Source organism: Hydra vulgaris, chromosome 11 (assembly GCF_038396675.1).
Source record: "Hydra vulgaris chromosome 11, alternate assembly HydraT2T_AEP".
Classification (NCBI taxonomy): Eukaryota; Metazoa; Cnidaria; class Hydrozoa; order Anthoathecata; family Hydridae; genus Hydra; species Hydra vulgaris.
The window spans coordinates 43,740,001-43,762,500 of NC_088930.1; the positions used below are offsets into that span (position 1 = coordinate 43,740,001).

The following is a 22,500-nucleotide window of genomic DNA, read 5'->3' on the forward strand; positions in this document are numbered from 1 at the left end:
TCATCAGCCATATATTACAAATTTAAAAATTAAACGTTAAATTACAATTAGAATTACGGTGGCGTGAGTTCTAATGACTCCGTGGAAACAAAATTTTAACGTATATATAAATTTAGTATAACTTGACGTAAACGTAATGTAAAGCAACCAGGCTCAATTTTCGGTATCAAAAGAGGAGATAAGATACTTATTTTTGTGCCTACAATTTGAGATTATTTCGCTCCTTGTATTTAGTAGGTTTTCTTCTTTATTCAACAAAATACATCAAAATGATTTTTATCCATCGATTAATGAAAACCTACTAAAAAATGCAATAACTTTGGCAGAGCAACATCTAACAATAAATAGCGAACAAAAGAGTTTTATACACCGTGCAAGTAAATCATTATTATTTAGCATTGGAACTGCTTGGATTAAGAAAAAGGGAGGATTATTTGATGTCACTATGGGTCCTTTAATGGTGCGGAGATTTGCGAATTAGTAGGGATTTTTATTTTGTATCAAATCTCGCAGTTTTATGATAAAAGCAATTTCGGTATATATCGAGAGGATGGACTAGCTATGTTTAGGAATAAAAGTGGTCAGGAAAGGGAGAAGATAAAGAAATATTTTGTACAAATTGGTAAAAAGAACAATCTTCTTATCTAAATGTATTTTGAAAATAGTTAACTATCTCGATTTAACGCTAAGCCTTAACGATGGTTCTTTTCAGCCATATCGCAAACCAGATAATATACTGAATTATATACATATTAGTGTAATAAAAAGTATTCCTAAAACTATTTAATTAAGATTATCAGCAGCATCGTTGAGTGAATCGATTTTTAAAGAAAGTTCCTCCTTATCAAGAAGCCTTGAAAATATCGGGTTACGATTGCAAACTTGCACACCATCCAAGTATAAAATCAGCAAACGGCAACCATAAACGCAAGATAATTTGGTATAGTCCTCCTTTCAGTGCAAATGTTGTTACAAAAATAGGTAAATATTTTTTGAACTTCATCGACCTCCACTATCCAGTTAACCACAGACTTCGTAAAATATTTAATAGAAACACAATCAAAATAAGTTATTCCTGCATGCCAAACATAAAATCCATTATTAACTCTCACAATAAAAGCATTTTACATAAGGAGGCAAAAACTAATGAAATTAAATGCAACTGCATTGACAAAACCAAATGTCCTATGAACAACCATTGCCTTTCCAACAACATTGCTTATCAGGCCACCATCTATTCAAATAACCCGGAATATAAAGAAAAAGTGTATTTTGGACTTAGCGAAACACCTTTTAAAGTTCGGTATGCAAACCACCTAAAATCTTTTAATGCAGTTAGGTACAAGAATCATACAGAGCTATCAAAAGAAGTATGGAAATTAAAAGATAATAACTTTACACCTTTTGACAGATGGAGGATTGTTAAAAAATGCAAACCATACAACCCAACATCGAGAGTTTGTAACCTTTGTTTGAACGAGAAGTTCCAAATTTTGATGTATAAAGGAGAAAACCTGCTAAATACAAGGAGCGAAATAATCTCGAACTGCAGGCACACAAATTAGTTCCTTATCTCCTCTTTTGATACCAAAGATTGATCCTAGTTGGTTTACGCCACGTTATACTAAATTTATATATACGTTTAAATTTTGTTTCCATGGAGTCATTAAAACTCACGCCGCCGTAATTCTAAATGTAATTTAGCGTTTAATTTTTCATTTAATGGCTGATGATTGCCGTAAGGCAAGAAACTTTAAGTTCCATAACTAAAGTTTTCTATTTATCGTTTTTAATTATTATTATAAATCGCTCTGTTTTGAAATTTATATATAACCAAAATAAATTTCCTAAATATTGAGCACTTTTCAACGAACAAGAGTTTTGTATTATTTTAATACAACACTAAATCAAACGATTTATCTATATTATATATATATATATATATATATATAATATATATATATATATATATATATATATATATATATATATATATATATACATATATATATATATATATATATATATATATATATATATATATATATATATATATATATATATATATATATATATATATATATATATATATATACAACCCTTAGATGTTGTCCGAAAGTTTTTTCGATATTTTGTTGACAAAAAGTAAAAATTAAAATGCAAGACCGGAATTTTTTTTTTTTAATAATGATAGACTGCCTGCCCCAACCAAACCCTCAGTCGATGTAGCAGCACTCCCTTGCGGGTCAGGCTATTTGTCAGTCGATGTAGCAGCACTCCCTTGCGAGTCAGGCTATTTGTCAGTCGATGTAGCAGCACTCCCTTGCGAGTCAGGCTATATGTCAGTCGATGTAGCAGCACTCCCTTGCGAGTCAGGCTATAAGATAGTCGATGTAGCAACACTCCGCGCATGATTTACAGAAAAAAAATAAAAATAAAAACATTTTATTAAAAAAAATAAAAATAAAAACATTTTATTAAAAAAAATAAAAATAAAAACTTTGTTTATATTGTTAAAAACATTCAAAATGTTATAAAAACATTCAGAATGTTTTTAAAAACATTCTGGTCAATTAAATTTGCGTTTTTGTGGTTTTTTTAAAAAACGATTAATTTGTAATTAAATTAATGGTTTTTACTTTCGTCCAACACGGAAATGTTGGACGAAAGTCAAAAGTAATTAAAAGTGACGTATGTGTTGGCGTAAGAATCACTTTTTTCCTTCCGCTCTTCCTAAAGCCAACAAACTATAGAACTATATATATATATATAGATCTATAGTTTGTTGGCTTTGGGAAGAGCGGAAGGAAAAAAGTGATTCTGACGCCAACACATACGTCACTTTTAATTACTTTTGACTTTCGTCCAACATTTTCGTGTTGGACGAAAGTCAAAACCATTAATTTAATTACAAATTAATTGCTATATAAAAAAACCACAAAAACGCAAATTTAATTGACCAGAATGTTTTTAAAAACATTCTGAATGTTTTGAAAACATTCTGAATGTTTTGAAAACATTCTGAATGTTTTGAAAACATTCTGAATGTTTTGAAAACATTCTGAATGTTTTGAAAACATTCTGAATGTTTTGAAAACATTCTGAATGTTTTTAACAATATAAACAATGTTTTTATTTTTATTTTTTTTAATAGAATGTTTTTATTTCTATTTATTTTAATAAAATGTTTTTATTTTTATCTTTTTTACTGTAAATCATGCGCGGAGTGTTGCTACATCGACTATCTTATAGACTGACTCGCAAGGGAGTGCTGCTACATCGACTGACAAATAGCCTGACTCGCAAGGGAGTGCTGCTACATCGACTGACAAATAGCCTGACCCGCAAGGGAGTGCTGCGACATCGATTGAGGGTTTGGTTGGGGCAGGCAGTCTATCTTTATTAAAAAAAAAAAATTCCGGTCTTGCATTTTAATTTTTACTTTTTGTCAACAAAATATGGAAAAAACTTTCGGACAACATCTAAGGGTTCTATATATATATATATATATATATATATATATATATATATATATATATATATATATTATATATATATATATATATATATATATATATATATATATATATATATATAGAACCCTTAGATGTTGTCCGAAAGTTTTTTCGATATTTTGTTGACAAAAAGTAAAAATTAAAATGCAAGACCGGAATTTTTTTTTTTAATAATGATAGACTGCCTGCCCCAACCAAACCCTCAGTCGATGTAGCAGCACTCCCTTGCGGGTCAGGCTATTTGTCAGTCGATGTAGCAGCACTCCCTTGCGAGTCAGGCTATTTGTCAGTCGATGTAGCAGCAATCCCTTGCGAGTCAGGCTATTTGTCAGTCGATGTAGCAGCACTCCCTTGCGAGTCAGGCTATAAGATAGTCGATGTAGCAACACTTCGCGCATGATTTACAGTAAAAAAAATAAAAATAAAAACATTTTATTAAAAAAAATAAAAATAAAAACATTTTATTAAAAAAAATAAAAATAAAAACATTGTTTATATTGTTAAAAACATTCAAAATGTTATAAAAACATTCAGAATGTTTTTAAAAACATTCTGGTCAATTAAATTTGCGTTTTTGTGGTTTTTTTAAAAAACGATTAATTTGTAATTAAATTAATGGTTTTTACTTTCGTCCAACACGGAAATGTTGGACGAAAGTCAAAAGTAATTAAAAGTGACGTATGTGTTGGCGTAAGAATCACTTTTTTCCTTCCGCTCTTCCTAAAGCCAACAAACTATAGAACTATATATATATATATATATATATATATATATATATATATATATATATATATATATATATATATATATATATATATATATATATATATATATATATATATAGTAATAAAATGAAAAAAATACAACTTTTTGTTAATACTATGAGTTTCATGTCTAGCGGCAATAAGCAGCCATATATTTTATATAGAATATAAAGCCGACGATTGCTGCATGCCATGAAATTCTGAGTACCAACAAATAAGTGTATTTTTTTATTTTAATACTATATATATCAGATCTATTACATAAAATAATTGCGTTTTTAATATTGATAACTTTTAAATGAACAAGCAATTTTTTTGTACACTTTTATACAAAAAACATTATAAAAATATATATGTATACATATCTCAGTACGTAAAAATTGAGTTTGATGCATACAACGATTCCAAATCAAGCATATATATATGTATATATATATATATATATATATATATATATATATATATATATATATATATATATATATATATATATATATATATATATATATATATATATATATCAATATGAAGAAATTGAGTTTAATGGTTACAGCGGTTCCAAATAAAACCCTTTCGAGAGATGATTATATTAATGTTAGAATATAATCATGTTAACTTTAGCAAACTTAAAGTAAAACCTAATGTTTTATAAATATTATCAAAAAAAGAAATGTATTAAATTAAAAACATTTCCACTCTGATTTGAAATTCGTTTAAAATAAAAACATTGATATAACTTTTTATTGTTGTTGTTGTTGTTGTTGTTGTTGTTGTTGTTGTTGTTGTTGTTGTTATTGTTATAACAAGTAACTTATTAACAGTACACATCAATGAAGCAATAGTAAAAAGTTACTTCAATAAAAAACAATACTTAGCAACATTAAACATGTTAATGTATCAATAATGCATACAAACATGTAACGGGTGATGCGGAAGTTATCGGACATAATAAAAATGTCAATAACTTATTTATAAATAAAAAAACAAACTTCTATTATATCTATTTTAAATAAAGCATTTAAAAAAATATATATTTTTTATATGAAAAAACACCACCATCTGCAATTGATCTCAATTTTGCTCTGACGCCTTTCATATGCGACTGTAAAAAGTTTAAATCAATTTCTTGTAGTTTTAGTTTAATGCAATCAATCAAAACTTGCTCTGTTGAAGCTTGCCAATCTCCCTCGTAAACCTTCTGTGCCAAATGTCCCTAAAAATTTTCAATTGGTCGTGCTTGAGGCACATTTGGGGGATTGGATTCTTTATCAACGTAATAGACATATTGGTTCATCCAATTTAGAGAATCTTTAGAATAATGAGAACTTGCTAAATCTGGCAAAAATAAATAGTTAAAGTCTCCATGATACTTGTGAATAAATGGAAGAAGTCGTTTTTCTAAACATTCATTAATATAGATTGGTGAATTTATCGCTACAGCCTTGGAAGTGCGAAACAATGGCTCGGACATACCACGGTCAGATATGGCAATCCACATTAATAATTTTTTTGGAAATTTCTCTTTTCCTATAAAACGAACACTTTCTGGGCATGTCTTTTTGTTGTTTGTGTAGTATCCAGAATTTCCAGGCATGTTGTCCCCTGTAAAACAAAAGTATTTTTCGTCATTGATGACTAGAAACGATTTTGTGTTATAGAGTTGGTTAACTAGTTTCCTGCTTCTTTTCTTTGCCTTTATTTGTTGTTCTATAGTGTATTTTGGAGTTTTTTCACTTTTTCTATATTTAATATTCATTTTTTTAACTGAAGACCAATTGTCGATTGATTTACACCGAATTTAATACCTATTTTTCTCTGACTGACCCCTTTTCGATTGTTGGCAAGTCTCAATAATTCGGCTTTCTTTTCTCTAGTCCAAGGATGTCGGACGACCAGGGTGCTTTTTATCAGAAAACGATTGAACAGTTTCAAGTTTTTTTAGGTTATTATATATTGTACTTCGAGCAAATCCTTCCTTTTCAAAATGATTTACGATTATTTTTTATTTTATATTAGATTTATTTACAAAAAACATTTTTAGTCGCTTTCGAAAAGATTCTCGGTCAGCTGCAATTAATCTCATTTTAAATAATTGTGTTTCAAATAATAAAGTTTATATTTTATAGAACGTTTATGCCTATGCATAAAACCACAAAAACTAATTATTATGCTCAAATAATGAAATTAGGATTTGTCCGATAACTACCGCATCACCCGTTATTTACAACACCAAACTAATATTAGTAGTATGAGCAGTTGGTGGACTACATATATCATTAAATATGTGCTTAGCATCAACATATAATCATATAATATATCAATAATGTTTTTCTTATTGGTTTTTTTAATGACTTTACAAACGAGTTTACAAAGAATTATAGTTAAAGTCAACAATCCACTAACCAAAATAACCCCTGGTCATAACTGGTTATACAAAAATAAACTGTTGAAAAAGAAATCAGAGTTTTAAAAAAACAAAGTTTGACAAATAATCAAAATGTAATTTGAAAAATGCATATACTAAACTTTCATAAAATTATTTATGTTTTAAAAATGCATTCAAAATAGTTTCATAGTCGATAATATGGTACTTTAGTTCCCTTCATTGATGAATATTATATATAACTTTAAATCTATCTTTTAATTTTTTTTTTGTTTCTCTTATTTTGATTACTTTCATTTTATGGGGGTAAAAATCCTTTTTTCATATGATTGAAGTTCTTATTTTATTGTTATTTTAATAAAAATATTTAATAAATTATTTTAATAACAATTGCTGTATTTAACTAAGAACAATTTTTATTTTAACTGTACTTAGTCAATTTCTTTTTTTTTTTTTAAGTCTTATTAAGTTTTTACAATAAAAGAATTTATGATTTATAGATAAATTTAAAATTACTATCATAAATTGATCATTAGTTAAAATATGGTTCCTAAGTAATATTACCTAAACTTAGTATGTTACCTAAGTAATTTTTACAGAAATGTTTTATAAAAGGATTGCCTCCTTAGTATTAAGTATTCAAAATAAATATTTAGTTTAAACAGTATCTGCGCACGTGAGTTAATAACATAAGTATTAACTAATCAACATTAGTGGTTTTTAAAATGTTTTAAATGTACTGAGACGTATAATAATTTTTCTTTAACCAGATTTTTTTAATATAATTCTTATATCATATTTTGAAATTGTTGTACACAACAATTTTTTTTGCTTCCAACTGTACATTTCATATTTTATAATTCAATCTTTTTATATTTTTTGGTAGCTTTTTTCCCGCCATTTGCGAAATCATTGCAATGAATAAACTATTTTTAAATAAACTTAAAACTATCAATTGCGCATTTACACATTTTTTTTTTCATTAATCAAGGAATCAGACAAAACATATATTTGAAAATGCATTTTTAGTAAAAACTTTGTTTTATGTAACATAATAAATTGTTATAGTAGAAAACTAGCATTTAACTTCCTCACTATTGATTTTATATAGAGATGGGCCGATTCCGAAAAATACCGATTCCGATTCTCTGTTGCGATTCCGATTCTTTACCGATTCCGATTCTTTACCGATTCCGATTCTTTTGCAATTTTTATTATTTTAATTAAAACTGGTAGTTAAATTAATAATTTAACCGTTATATCATGTTAATTTAATACTTCTGCAGATTTTAAAAGTGAAAACACCAAAATTAGTTATATTGGTCCAGGTGAAATAGGACCAAAGACACCAAGACCCAGCATGCCCCTTTCTAAAAAGACTTTTTTTTTCGAAATAAGGGAGTGTTCCCCCTCTATTTGAAAATCGTGTCGTCGGCTCTGTGATATAATAGCAACTTAACAAGTATCATAATATTAAACAATATATATATGTTTGTATGGAACTTATTATTATTAAGAAACAAATAATATAGCCATAAGTAATGGTAAAGTGATCAGATACACAGAATGTTTTCTTTTCAATCAGCATTTACATATGATATTAGTATCGTTAGTACTGAAAGTTAAGAAACGGGAGGTTCTTGTTCAAAAACACTCGTTCCGGAGTTACCCGGCTTCTTTTCCGGTCGCAGATAAGACCCGCAGTACTAAACAACCGCTCCGAAAACACTGTACATAGAGGCGTCCCTAAATAGTTCTGTGCTAGTTTTTTTATGTTAAAAAATTTGGATTTCCTCCAGTATTCAAAGACGTCCTCGTGACTTGCAAGTAGAGGTTCTTCCAAGTGCACTGCTACTTCGTATGACATTGTGCAATGCGCAGTATAAATCTAAAACATTAAAAAAATGTATAGGTTTGCAATATGTAAAGTACAAAACTAATATAGAAGCACAATACTTACTACAGAATTTGTGTTGATTAATTGGTTATATAATGACCAGACAGCACCTGGAGCAGGTGTGGTAGGTTTTTGATTTTCAGCAGCTTTAATTTCATGACCCTCGTCTATGTTCAATGCGTTTAACTCGCCAATTAATAAAGTAACAGCTTTCACAGCCATCGTCCTGCTCCTAAAAATCTTGTTTTTATATCTGGGATTTAGTATTGTTGCAAAAGCATATATAGGCTCGTTCTCGCAGTCTCCGTAACGTCGATGCAAAGATTGAAACGGAGATTCTTCAAAATTTCCGTAGTCCTTGATGCGATCAATTGACATGTTAACTGCATTTATTATTGGGATAACTTCTTATGTGGTGACTTTCGATTAACTTGCAGTAAGCGTGACCTCTTCAAGCACGTCTCCGGTTGACAGCTTCTTGTTTTGTCGAGTAGCTTTTGGGAAATGTGGCGTTACCAACAGAATCGCATCTTTTTGTTCAATTAAACGGTTCAGCATGTGGAAGGTGCTATTCCATCTAGTTGGCTCATCTTGAATAATGCTGTGTTTAGGCAGTCCCAGAATCTCCTGAGATTGTCTCAAAAGTTTGTATGACTTAACCGAATGTTTAAAGTGTCCTACTATTCTTCTACAGGTAGCAGTTAGTAAAAATATGCGTTCATTGTCGAGGCAGCCGTCTTTCACAACCAACTGAAGTGTATGGGCAAGACAAGAAATATTTGTAAACACCCCGACTTCCATAGCAGAAACAATATTTCTGGCATTATCTCTAACTACTATATACCAAATTATAACTAATGAATTTATCAATAAAAAAAATTAAAACTGGAATATTTAAAACGGACATTTTGGATCACTTTCCGATTTTTATTATATCAAATAAATGCATTCTGCCTGATGCTTATAAAAAAAAGTTACAACACGAATTATAAACGATACATCCATAAAATATTTTCATTATCTTATATCGTGTGTAAATTGGAACGAGACGCTAAAAAATCAAAATGCCAATGAAGCCTACGATATCTTCTTAACTGAATTTTTTACTCATTATAATGAAGCATTCCCTAAAATTACTAAATTAGTCAAATCGAAAACGCATTTAAAAACCATGGATAACGAAGGGAATCCTTAAATCTTCCAATATTAAACAACGATTATATTGTAAGTTTCTTAAAAAAAGAACTTTGGTAAATGAAACTACTTATAAAAGTTATAAACGTTTATTTGAATCTGTTCTAAAACGCTCAAAAAAAAACTATTATTCTGAAAAATTAAAGAAAAACAACAGTACACAAAAAACATAGAACATTATTAAAGAGGTAATTGGCAAGAAAAACCTGGACCGAAATGCACTCCCAACTAATCTTAAAATTAATAATAACTTAATTGTAAATAAATCATTAGTTGCAGAAACACTTAATAAATTTTTTGTTAATGTAGGTTCGAATTTAGCCTCTAAAATAGGACCATCTCAGACAAACTTTCGTTCATACCTAACACTAATAAATCTGTCATGTCTAATCATGAACTTACAGAAGATGAAGTATTAAACTCAGTTTCTTTACTAAAACCTAATAAAAGTTCGGGTGCTGATGATGTCAGTAGCATTGTCATTATTAAATCAATAAGTTTTATAAAAATACCACTTTTACATATTTTTAATTTATCTTTAAAACACGGAGTTTTTCCTGAAAACTTAAAATGTGCAAAGGTTACACCAATCTATAAAACAGGTGATCCTTCTGATGTCTCAAACTACAGACCAATCTCAATTCTTACCTGCTTTTCCAAGATTTTAGAACGTGTTATGTATAACAGACTGTTTTCTTTTTTAACTAATAATAAAATTCTTTACGATAAACAATTTGGGTTCAAATCTGGCCATTCAACCGATCATGCAATCATTCATCAAGTACACGAAATATTTAAAGCTTTTGATGAAAACAAATTTACTTTAGGCGTCTTTATTGATCTAAGTAAGGCTCTTGATACGGTGGATCATAATATTCTCCTGCACAAACTTAAAAATTATGGCATCATAAGTTTTAACTTAGCATGGTTTAAAAGTTATCTAGCAAACAGGAAACAGTACATCTCGTTTAATGATAGTAAAACGGATTTAGCGACAATTTCCAGCGGCGTCCCACAAGGATCAATTTTAGGGCCCCTTTTATTCCTCATTTACATAAATGACTTAAATAAATTTTCAAGTATCTTAATCAAGTATCTTAAGTAATCCTATTTGCAGACGACACCAACTTATTTTATTCTGATAAGGATATTAATTCTTTATTTGAAACAGTAAACAAAGAGCTTGCAAAACTAAGTGAATGGTTTATAGCAAATAAATTATCCATAAACATAAAAAAAACAAAATATAATTTCTTCCATCGTCTTCATGAAAAGAGACTCATCCCATTAAATCTTCCAATTTTAGTTGTAAATAACTCTTGTATAATAAGAGAGCGTTCATTGTTATTTCTTGGTATTGTAATTGATGAAAATGTGAGTTGGAAGGAGCACATAAATATAATTCAAAATAAAATTTCGAAAAATATTGGTCTACTTTACAAAGCTAAGCAGTTATTAAATCAAACCTGTTTAAAATACATTTATTTTTCATTTATTCATAGCTACCTAAGTTATGCAAACGTTGCCTGGTGTAGCACTAACGTAACTAAAATAAATAAACTATTAATTAAACAAAAGCATGCTTTAAGAATTATTGGAAATGTAGATCGCTTCTCACACACTAAACCTCTATTCATTAAATTTAATATTCTCAACGTATTTCAACTAAAACTTTATCAAATTCTTATTTTTATGTTCAAAATAAATAAAAAAATAACACCTATTTTATTTAACTCTTTTTGGGAAAAAATATATGATCTATACCCAACACGATTTTCAGAAAACAATCATGTTCAACCTAAAACCTATTACTCTGTTACTAAGTTCTCAATTGCTAACAGAGGTCCTAAACTATGGAACATGCTATTAAATAATGATTTAAAAACTATTTCTTCTATTAAACAATTTAAAAACAAACTTAAGCAAAAGCTTTTAATAAATGACAACGAATTAAAATTTTTCTGAAGCCTTTGATTTCTGAAGCGTTTGTCTATTTCTTTATAAATATGGTTTAAATATATATTCTATATACAGTTCAATTTGTACATTATGACGTTGTTTTTTATCTGATATAATAAACTTTAAATATATAAAAGACACATTATGATACTAAAAATGTTTTTAAAAAATGTTTTTTTGTTTGTTTGTTTGTTGTTCGTGTATTATCTGTTATTTTATGATTTAAATTCAAAAGGTTTATAAATCTAAAACCAGTTAGGAAAAAAATAATTTAATTAAAATAATTAATTAAAAAATCTTCGTATACTTTTGGATATATTACACTGTAATATAGCGTAAAATGTTTTTAAGTTTTTATTTATCGTTATTTAATTTTAACGCAACGTTTTGTTTAACGTTTATTTTACGAGTTACTTTGTTTTGTATTTTTATTATTGACATTTTTATTTAAAGGGGCTTGGTGATAAGACAGAACTTGTCTTCTTCTTGCCCCAGCTATGTATTTATATATTTGTATTGCATAAACTTGTAAACTTTTCTTATCGGCGAAATACATAATAATAATAATAGTAATAATAACAATAATAATAATAATAATAACTACTACATTGAGTTTTTCAAGTAGTCCCCAACGCTCGAGTTTTTTTTTTTTTTTTTTTTTAATAAAACATCTTCGCTTCCAACAAGGCTGCAAGCAGCCATTAATTAAAGTTGGAAGTTACTGAAAGAAAAAAGATGAAGATTGTAGAGCAAGATAACGACTGATGGACAACTTAAAAGATTGCAAATTATATGAATCAGGAAAACAAGATGAAGGAAGCGAACTCCAAAGAGCTGGTGTTCGAGGAAAAAAACTAGGCGAATAAGCGTTTTTGGAGCACTTAGGAACAGTCACAGAAAAAAGATGAGACTTAATTGAATGACAAGTAACACAAGAATGAATTTTATTAGATCGCACAAGAAACGCAAGCTCTTTAGAGCAGTGCCAATTATAGTGTTTGAAAAAAAGAGAAAGAGAAGCAACATAACGACGATGTGATAATGGTTGGAGGTTGGCTACAAGAGCAGGTCCAACTATATTTACAATGCGTTTTTGCACCTTGTCTAAAAGAGAAAGGGCATCATTTGAAGATCCGCCACAGATATGGCAACAGCACTCCATACAAGGCCGGATTTGAGATTTATAGAGTTAGAGAATAGAATCCGAAGTAAGAAAGTGAGAAGCTCAATCAAGAGATGCAACCTTAGCAGATGCTAGTTTTGCAACTAATTTGATAAATGGTTTCCTAGAAAGATTGAAAGCAAGAGTTAATCCTAGAAGATGAAGAGTAGATGACTCGTCGAGTACATCACCGTTTATATATATAGGAAGATCGAAATTATTGCGATAAAGATTGGCTAAAAAAAATTGAATTTCATCTCTATTGAAGTTCACCAGCCGCTGCTGTAGCAGTAGTGAGATTCTTTTCAAGCTCAAATGCCCTCTCCAAGCAATCAGAGGGCGTTGGTTTCTTATCACGACAAGAATAAATGGTAGTATCATCAGCAAACAATATCACCTTTGATAAGAGAATATCTGGAAGACCGTTTATGTAAATTAAAAAGAGTATTGGGCCACGGATAGAACCTTGAGGAACCCCTAAAGTTACAGAATAAGAAGAAGAGTGCTGCCCATTGAAGACAACTTTTAAACTACGATTGGAAAGGAAGGATTCAATAATCTTAAAAATGTTGCTGGATACACCATAAGAAGAAAGCTTATAGAGAAGATCGCATGCCAAACTTTGTCAAAAGCTTTTGAAATGTCAAGAGCGACGACCTTAACCTCTCCACCTATCTATCTAATGCACGATAAAACATATCAGTTATTTCTGTTAGCAAATCAGCTGTAGAACGAGACGATCGAAATCCATATTGATTGTCAGAAAGTAAGTTATTAGATTCAAGATGAGAAATTAAGTGTTTGTTAATTAAAGATTCAAAAACCTTGCCTATGATAGGAAGAAGACTTATGAGACAGTAGTTAGACGAGTCAGATCGCTCTCCAGGATTTTTGAAGATAGGGATAACAGATGCCGCTTTCCAGCAGGCTGGAAAACAAGACTCTGATAAGCACTTGTTAAATAGTTTTGAGAGTATAGACGACAGCTCCGGAGAACACTTTTGCAAGACAATAACAGGTATGTTGTCCGGGCCACAAGCTGTAAAAAAGTCTAGGCAGGAAACCACTTTAGATACAGAAGCTGGAGTGATACGAATTTCAAGCAATGGATCAACCTGTTTGTTGGTAATATCAGGTAGAACGCAACTAGTGGAATCAAGATATGATATTGATGGAAAGTTTTTAGCAAAAAATTCAGTTGTTTCTTTGTCTTTAGGTGAGGTGACAAAGTCTGAACCATACAAGAGAGGTGGAATTAAAGATTTGTTCTTATTATTGATATTATTAAAGATTATCCAGAAGTCACGAGAGCCTAATTTTTTAGATAAGATGCGAGATTTCATGACCTGAGAATAGTGGGTTTTGGCGTTTGACAAAACCTTTTTACAATTGTTTCTAGCAGTAATAAACAGACGTGATTCATTCATAAAGTTAACAAGATTAGTTGCAGTGTGGGACTCATAAGGAAAATGTACCACGTCAAGCTAAATGTGAATTTGTTTCATATCATCTGTGAAGAAATGTGCTGTTAGGCTCATGGAATCAACATTGGCTGTTGAGCTCCACATGTCGGTTTTTATACCAAGAACTGAATTTTACATAATACCTTCTGATAAATGTTAGGAATTTCAGTAGTCGAAAAGTATTTTCTGCTTGGTATCGTATACCTTGGCTCCAAAAACTGTAGTAACTTCTTGAAACCGGGATTTTCTACTATACTAACAGGTTAGTTATCTGTGCATATCATTTCAGCAATAAGCCTTGTAATTTTTATTGCCTTTGGATCTGTAGATGTGTGAGACCTGGTCTTTGCAAACACTTGGAGTTTTGTTGGTTGTTTAGTAGATGAAGATATAGGCTTCATTTTTATAGAACTAATAGTGGAAGAAGAGCTTCTAGTATTGATCTCCGCATCCTCAGACTTAGAGTTGAGATTTGTGAATGCGGATGCGAATGTAGTAGATTGAGGTTCCCTTGGCATAGGAGTTTCAAAAGTAGGATTAGGACCGGATTTACAAGATGATCCTGCAGTAGAGCTATCTTCGCATATATTTAAATCGAAAACGATAGCTTTATCATGTTTCTGATTTAAATTTCAGATTTATGAAAGGTTTTTAAATGCTTTCACATGTTCGATGTTGTATATGACTGACAAACTCTGCTACCACCCTTGGATATAACAGTTTTGCAAAAATTGCATATTGCAGAGTTAGTGTCATTTGAATTGATCACAAAATAGTCCCATACCTCGCTTTTTTACGTTTCGGTATGATAATGACACTATATATAAATGTTTACATTCTGAAATTAAAACAGCATTTATAATAATACAAAATAATAATACTAACATAATAATTATTATAATAAAACAAGCAAATAAAATTTTTATAATAATACTTACCGTCGGTAAATTTATTAAAATTGAAAAAAATTAAATAATGGAAATTTAGAGTATAATTTTTTACTTTTATTTTCAACGTTTACTGTTGTTTAAGGTTTTCCTTCAATTACTTAACTTCAACGATGATATTAAATGCGAAAAAGAAGATTTAACTTAAATTAAACAAAAAAAAATCTCAACGGCATACAGTGTATATATTAACTTAAATTATCAAGGGAGTAATAATAAAAGAAGTGAAGTTGTTAAGAAGTCTCTTAAAAAAGAATCGGAATCGTTAAAAAAAGTTGAGAATCGCAATTCTTACGATTCCTTCAGAATCGGTGGAATCAGAGAATTGGAGTCGGAATCGGCCCATCTCTAATTTTATAAAAAAAGCCAAATGAACTTGAAACTATAAAAACAAACATACAATCAACTTTAATATCATTACAACAAACACTCTATAGTATTTTTAGTATACATTTTTTGTTGTTTTATTTTTGAGAGCTACGATCGCTAATTAGAGTAAACTCTAAGTTATGTATCAATTAAAGTTTTTTAATCATTTAGTTTTTATGTATTATTACTAATTTATTGTATTAAACACTCTTTACTAAATAAGGTTTACATTACTACAATATATATGTATATATATATATATATATATATATATATATATATATATATTTTTTTATAAACATATATTATTTTATAGTAACTTACACCAGCCAACAACAAAGTAGACCCACATATATGAACTTGTAACGAAAACAATAAAAAACTTTCGAAAGTGAAATATGGCTTCATTAAATGTCCAAAAGATTTCAACCAAGACAAAATGTTGTGAGAGTAAATACGCATAACTGCAACCCTTCTTAATGAAAAAAAGTTAAAGTAAAAGTATTTTAAAATCATATTAAAATTGCGTTAAATAAAATCATAGTAAAATAAATTAAAAGCTAAAAAAATAAAAAAACCGAGTAAGCACTTCAAAACAAACTCTGTTCTAATTTAAATATATCTTTTTCAAATACTTTAGTGCAATATGGTTACAAAAGATTATTATATTTTTATAAAATTTTGTTTTTTATGATAAAAAATATTGATAAAAAAAATGTAAAAAAGAATAAAAACTTCATTAACTAGTTTAACTATAACTGTTTTTATAGTAATAATAATAATAATAATAATAATAATAACAATAATAATAGTAACAATAATAATAATAATAATAATAATAGCAACAATAACAACAATAACAATGATAACAATAACAACAATAATCGGTTTCTATTATATTTCTAATGATTTCATGAATTTGTCAGTGGAAAGTTTGATAGAGAGTTATTTACTTTATTTTGAACATCTGACGAAAAACCTTTTTGCAAACATTAATTTTAAAACAATTTATTTGTTATTTTAATGAAATATTTTATTCTTAAATAATATGACAAAAATAAAAAAACTTATGAAATTAAGTTTTATATCAAAAGCTGCAAAATCAGAAAATTCAAAGGTAAAAAACCACGATGCCCAGAATAGAGAAATGTAGTCAACCATTCTATTGATCTCTTTCAATATTTCATCACTTACAAGAAAAACCTGTTTAATTTTGGGGAAAGGCAACTTGAACTTTATGTACAAAAACAATGTTTTTGCCAAAAATCTGGGTTGTGAAACAGCTTTAGAGTTGTTTAGTTTTTACTGATGATCTGATGTTTTTCAAGAAATATAACTACAAGCTCCCAGTTTTAGCTCCCCCAAACTTACATATTTTATTTTTTGCATAAAAACATTATAAAGTGATATAGTTATTTATTTTATCCTTTCCTTACTCTTTTTTTCTTTTTTATAGTCTATCAGTGTCTATCCTGAAAGTTTTGAGCGCCAATAAACTCTGCATCTCCAACAAGGTGTCTTTAACATTTTGGTGATTAAATTGCAACAACATGTCTTATTGTTTGCATAAACATCATCCCAGCTTGGCTTTAGTGGTTCTAATACTTAATTCTTTAGTCTAACAGTTTTAATTATGGATACTACTGGCAGAAAAAATAATGGTTGTCTATTAAACATAGCTGACCTTGCACTAACCCCTTTTAAATAAGTAGTTTTTAAAACTGTGGTTTCAAAGCAAACTTAGTCGATTAACTGTCAGAGATCAAGGGAATCTAAAAATTTTTGATTTGTTCTTAATTAAGTCACACCACTACTGAGTTTGAAAACAACACTTTTTTATTCTCATTTTGTTATGAAATATAACATTTTACCTTTCTTATTTACCTTACTTACTACCTTGATTATATTAACATATTTTACCTTTCTTAAAAAACCACCTGTTAACAAATACAATAATAATAAAAATCTTAGCTATCAGTATAGATGAAATGCATTTGATTCTTTGTAATGACTTAAGTATTAAGGCCAGGTCAGGTTCTGAACCCATGTTATATTCAGATTAGAGTCAGTGACAGATCCCAGGCTGGGGATCTGACCTGGCCAGACACGGAAGGCTCATAACCATCATTAAAACTTTGACTTGAAATTCTTCTGTCTTGGGCTTTTGGTTGAGTAAAGGCTAGAGATGATGTCGCAATAAAAATACTCATCTTGGGCAGATGTTAACTGCATTAAACTACTGTCTTGAAAAAGGCATTCTAGGTAAAAACTAAAGGGATAAGCAGAATAAATATGTTGATCAACCTCGAAATCCTTCCTCATCTATTAGGGTAACGCATATGTATAGCTGTGTAAAATTGTTTCTTGCTTAGCACAATAAATGTTGAATCTTTTTGACTCAAATAATATATTTTTGCTTGTGTCTTCTTAATAGTGGCTATACAACTTCCAGTTATCTCCTAATGTGGGTACAGTTCTAAAACTTAGTTTATTGGTACTGAGGCCTGCTGGTAGTATTTTTTCCTAAACTTTGTAGTAGCTCTCAGAGAGGCTGGTTCTATCAACAGCTGTAAAATATCAGAAAATTAATGGTGCTATGTTGCACATGGATGGTGTCCTCTGTTAGTGCTTTAGTTGTGCATTGTCAAGGCCATATAAAATACCCTAGTTACAACTTTAATTTAAATAGCAGGTCAGAGACAACTGCACAGAATATTGCTCGGGATGGCGTGATCTATCTATAAATAAGTATATATCTCATTAAACATAATCTGTTTAAAGAGAGAATATACTTATTTATAAAAAGAGAATGTCCAAATAATTTTTTTATCTTTCACAAATAATTGTGAAAGATATAAAAATATCTTTTACTATTATTTATGAACTTTGGAGTTACTTTCCTTTATATGAATCTTACCGCTTTGAAAAATAACCAAGCTTGCTTTCTCTTTGTAAGACTAATTTAAACATGGCAATTCCTTCTTCAGATCTCACTATTGATGGGTACTACCTTTTAATTCACGCACCAATACACCTGTTTGAGGAGATATCAGATTTAAATCCTCTGACCATTCTTTTATAGGCTTCTGCTAAGCAACTCTTCACTTTATCACCTTTCTATTTATCATTTATTGTTCTCCATCTTCTCAATAATGCACTCTTTTAGATTTAATTTCTGATAAAACTAATCACACCCTTTCCCTCCATCCCTCTGTAAATATTGTTGCTATTGGTAACTATATTTGTTATATATATTGTTATTGGTAACTATAATAGTCATCACACAGAATGGCTTGGCTCTAAAACCACTGACCCTGCTAGCACTAAAGCCCATAACTATTGTGTTTTTTGATCTCATACTCAGATAGTCAACTTTGTGACTTATTTTTCAGACAACCCTAAACACTAACCTTCACTCCCTAATTTGTGTCTTGCCTCTGACCCAAGGTTGTGTTCAGTGTCTCATTGTTTGCCTTTAGATGCTTCCAACGATGAAATAGGTAGTTCCAACAATGCAATCTCTCCAAATCTATTATCTCATACTTTTTCTTTATACTCAACCTATTGCACTACTAACGCACTATACTACTTACTACTACCCTAAAGCTAAATGACTTTTTCATACTCACCCTATCGCATCACTTAATACTACCCAAAAACTGACTAGGATTCTTTCATGATTTTCTTTGTGACGGTTTTTAGCTGATATCTTTTCTCCCTATGCTGATGAATTTTCCTACTGCCTAACCTCATGGATCCAGGCAGGTATTGATCCTTCTTGTTGGCTCCAAGGCAAGCCCTATTCTTTTCTATAATTTTCACCTTCTTTTTTTTTTACAGAAAATCTTCTATACAAAATGTTAAACAGATTGAGCTAAATTATTTAAAATAACTGTTTTCTTTGTCCATTTTTGCTTTTTAAATAAATCTTTATATGAGGGTTAGAATTTATCTGGGGCGCCCAAAGCATTTTTTGGTCTTTGAGATAGCAAACTTCCAGACATAAAGCAAACTCCAAACATTTATATGTTTATACTTATGTCAAATAAGGATGCTTTGCAAAATATTGCGATGATTAGAGCTTGGAAACAAAAAAGCCCCAAAAATGTAACTCCACCTGCCCCAAACGTGAGACCAACAAGTTGATGAATTTTTTTTGTATTATTTTTAACTAGATTTATATTTATTGATAAAATTAAATTTCATAGTAAAATATTTTAGCGTTCAAAAATTCTGACAATATAAAGTTTAAAGTCCCCTCAAAATGAGGGGACTTTAATTTTATATTGTCATAATTTTTGAACTCTGAGAGATAATACTATGAAACTTAAAATTAATCAATGATTATAAGTCTAGTTGAAAATAGTACAAAACATATTTCATCTAATTGTTGCTCTCACGTTTAGGGCAGGTGGGGCTACATTTTTGGTTTTTTTTTGTTCCCAAGCTCTAATCATCGCAATTTTTTGCAAAGCATCCTTATTTGACATTAGTATAAACATATAAATGTTTGGAGTTCGCTCCATGTGTGGAAGTTAGCTACCTCAAAGACCAATTTATACTTTGGGTGCCCCTGAAATTTATTATAGCCTTCGTTTCCTAAACACCCAAGGAAATGTTACGCAACTGTCTTCTATGTTAAAGATACTTTAACAATGTAATAAATAAAGAAGTTGATAAGTATGTTTTAAAATATAGTAAATTATTTGTTAACTAAAGGCCAAGAACTTAAAATTTATAAATAAATTTTTTGCAATTTACTAAAATGTATTGAACTATATAGACAAAATTTAGAACAAGTTTTGATACAGTCGGGTGTAGAACAGACTTACCATGACCTATATTGCACAGGTCTTGATAGCTAGTTAATATTATTACAAATAAATGTTATTAATTATTGAACCATTGTTAACAGCAATTACAGCTTTAGTTTTGTGCAGCAAGCTATTAATGCAACACTGTATTGTCTCCTGTATTTGAAAATGATCCCATACATATATGATTATTTCTAAAGGTAGTTTGAATTGTGATCAGATCGGCAGCCACTTCCCTCTTCATCAGCTCCCCAAATTTTCAATAGAGTTCATATCAGGGCTGTTACTAAGCCAATCTCGCAAAGAAGTATTTTAAATAAGCTTCAACAGACCATTCTAAATAAGCTTCAACAGACCATGCCATATGGCAGGGAGCTCTATACCGCATAAAATGGTCCGCATTAGGAAACTATTTTTTGAGCTAGAGAAACAACAGTTTTTTATTGGACTTCATTGTTTTGTATTTGCCTTTTACAATAAATAAATTTAAAATAAATAACTATCAAAAAAATTGTTCTTCAAAAGTATATCAAGTTGGTTCTCAAAAGAAGCGAAATTATATAAAAACTTCAAAAATAACCATTATTTTATAAAAAACATTAAAAAAAAAAAGTTATAAGAAAAAACAACAACATATTTTTAGTTTTTAGTTTAAATATGTCATTTTCTAGGCAGTAAAATTATAGTTTTTTTATAAAATGATAACTATTCTTGAAGTTTTTATACAATTTTGCATCTTTTAAGACCCAACATGATATACTTTTGTAGAACTATTTTTTGATAATTATATAGACCTGTCTGATGTTTAAGGGTCTTGAGCTACCCCTAAAAACATTTTGTTTTCGAAATTTTTTATTTCTAGTATTATTTTATTATATAGAACACATTTAGAGGGTATGAGCAGACATTTAAAAAAAAGTTGTTTATATATATATAAACAACTATTGCTGATTGTAAAGGAAAAGTGTCTATTATTGACTGTAAAACATGGTGGATTCGGTAGTGTTAAGGTGTGCGGCTGTTATGGTTGAAATGCCTCAGGTGACATTGTATATACAAAGGGAATAAGAGCAAAAGTAGTTTACTTTGACACAAAAAAAAGTCATGCAATTCCTTTGTAAAGTTGGGAAAAAAGAAACCATTCACTATTTTTAGAAAAGTATGACTTAAATACAAAACATTATTTTCAGAACATTGTATATGTTATTTGACTGAGTTTAGGAATGATAAATGTTGAATAGAATGATTTAGCCTCCCCAATCAAAAGATCTTTCTTTAATCGGATTTTTATGGGATCAATTGTCAGTATTGTCAAAAGCTTATGCCAAATGGTGCAAAAGATGTGGAAAAACATATTAGTTAATGCTATAAAAGTGACATAAACTTGGATAAGTTGTTAAGTAGAACGCTAAGAATACATATGGCAATTATTGTAGCTAAGAGTGGTTAATAGGCGAGTAAACTATGAACTAATATAACTTAAATTAATTTTTTTAGAAGCCTATGTAATAGGAAGATAACATAGTTCATGTAGATTCTGTTTTCAGTTTTTCTCTAAATAGTAAATTGAACTTTGATATTTTATATCAAAAAATATGACCATTAAAATAATTATGGACGGCAGCGTGTTAACCATATTTTTGAAACCACAATCTGTAATGATTTGTATTTTATCTATGTGAGCGAAAGTCTATGCAAATATCTAACTAGTAAACTTTAAGTTCTGTAAACTATAAAAAATTATTTACTTTTACTTGAAAATTTCATTGCGGCGATATCTCCTTAATCTGATTTACAGCATTTATATGCCGTTTTATATAATTTGATAAAATACAAATCATTACATTGTTTTTGGTCTTTTGTTTATTAAGTTGTACTAAAAGAGGATATAACATGCCAAAGTGTTTGAAGTGCTACGCATGGGTTCAAATTCTTTTGCTTATATACTTAATTTTTTTTTTTTTTTTACAATTTTCTAGAATACTAAATAAAACATTTTTAAAGTTCTATAGATACTACATGCATTACATATT

At 29.3% G+C, this 22,500-nt stretch overlaps 1 protein-coding gene across 1 annotated transcript in view; it reads right to left on the reverse strand.

The window, feature by feature from the left end:
* LOC136086681 (corticotropin-releasing factor receptor 2-like) overlaps positions 1 to 22,500 on the reverse strand; it is a 212,592-nt gene that overhangs the window by 33,813 nt on the left and 156,279 nt on the right. Inside the window, exon 8 of the mRNA XM_065808927.1 lies at positions 15,978 to 16,128. Coding sequence (XP_065664999.1) covers positions 15,978 to 16,128 — 151 coding nt within the window. The remainder of the gene's footprint in view (positions 1 to 15,977; positions 16,129 to 22,500) is intronic.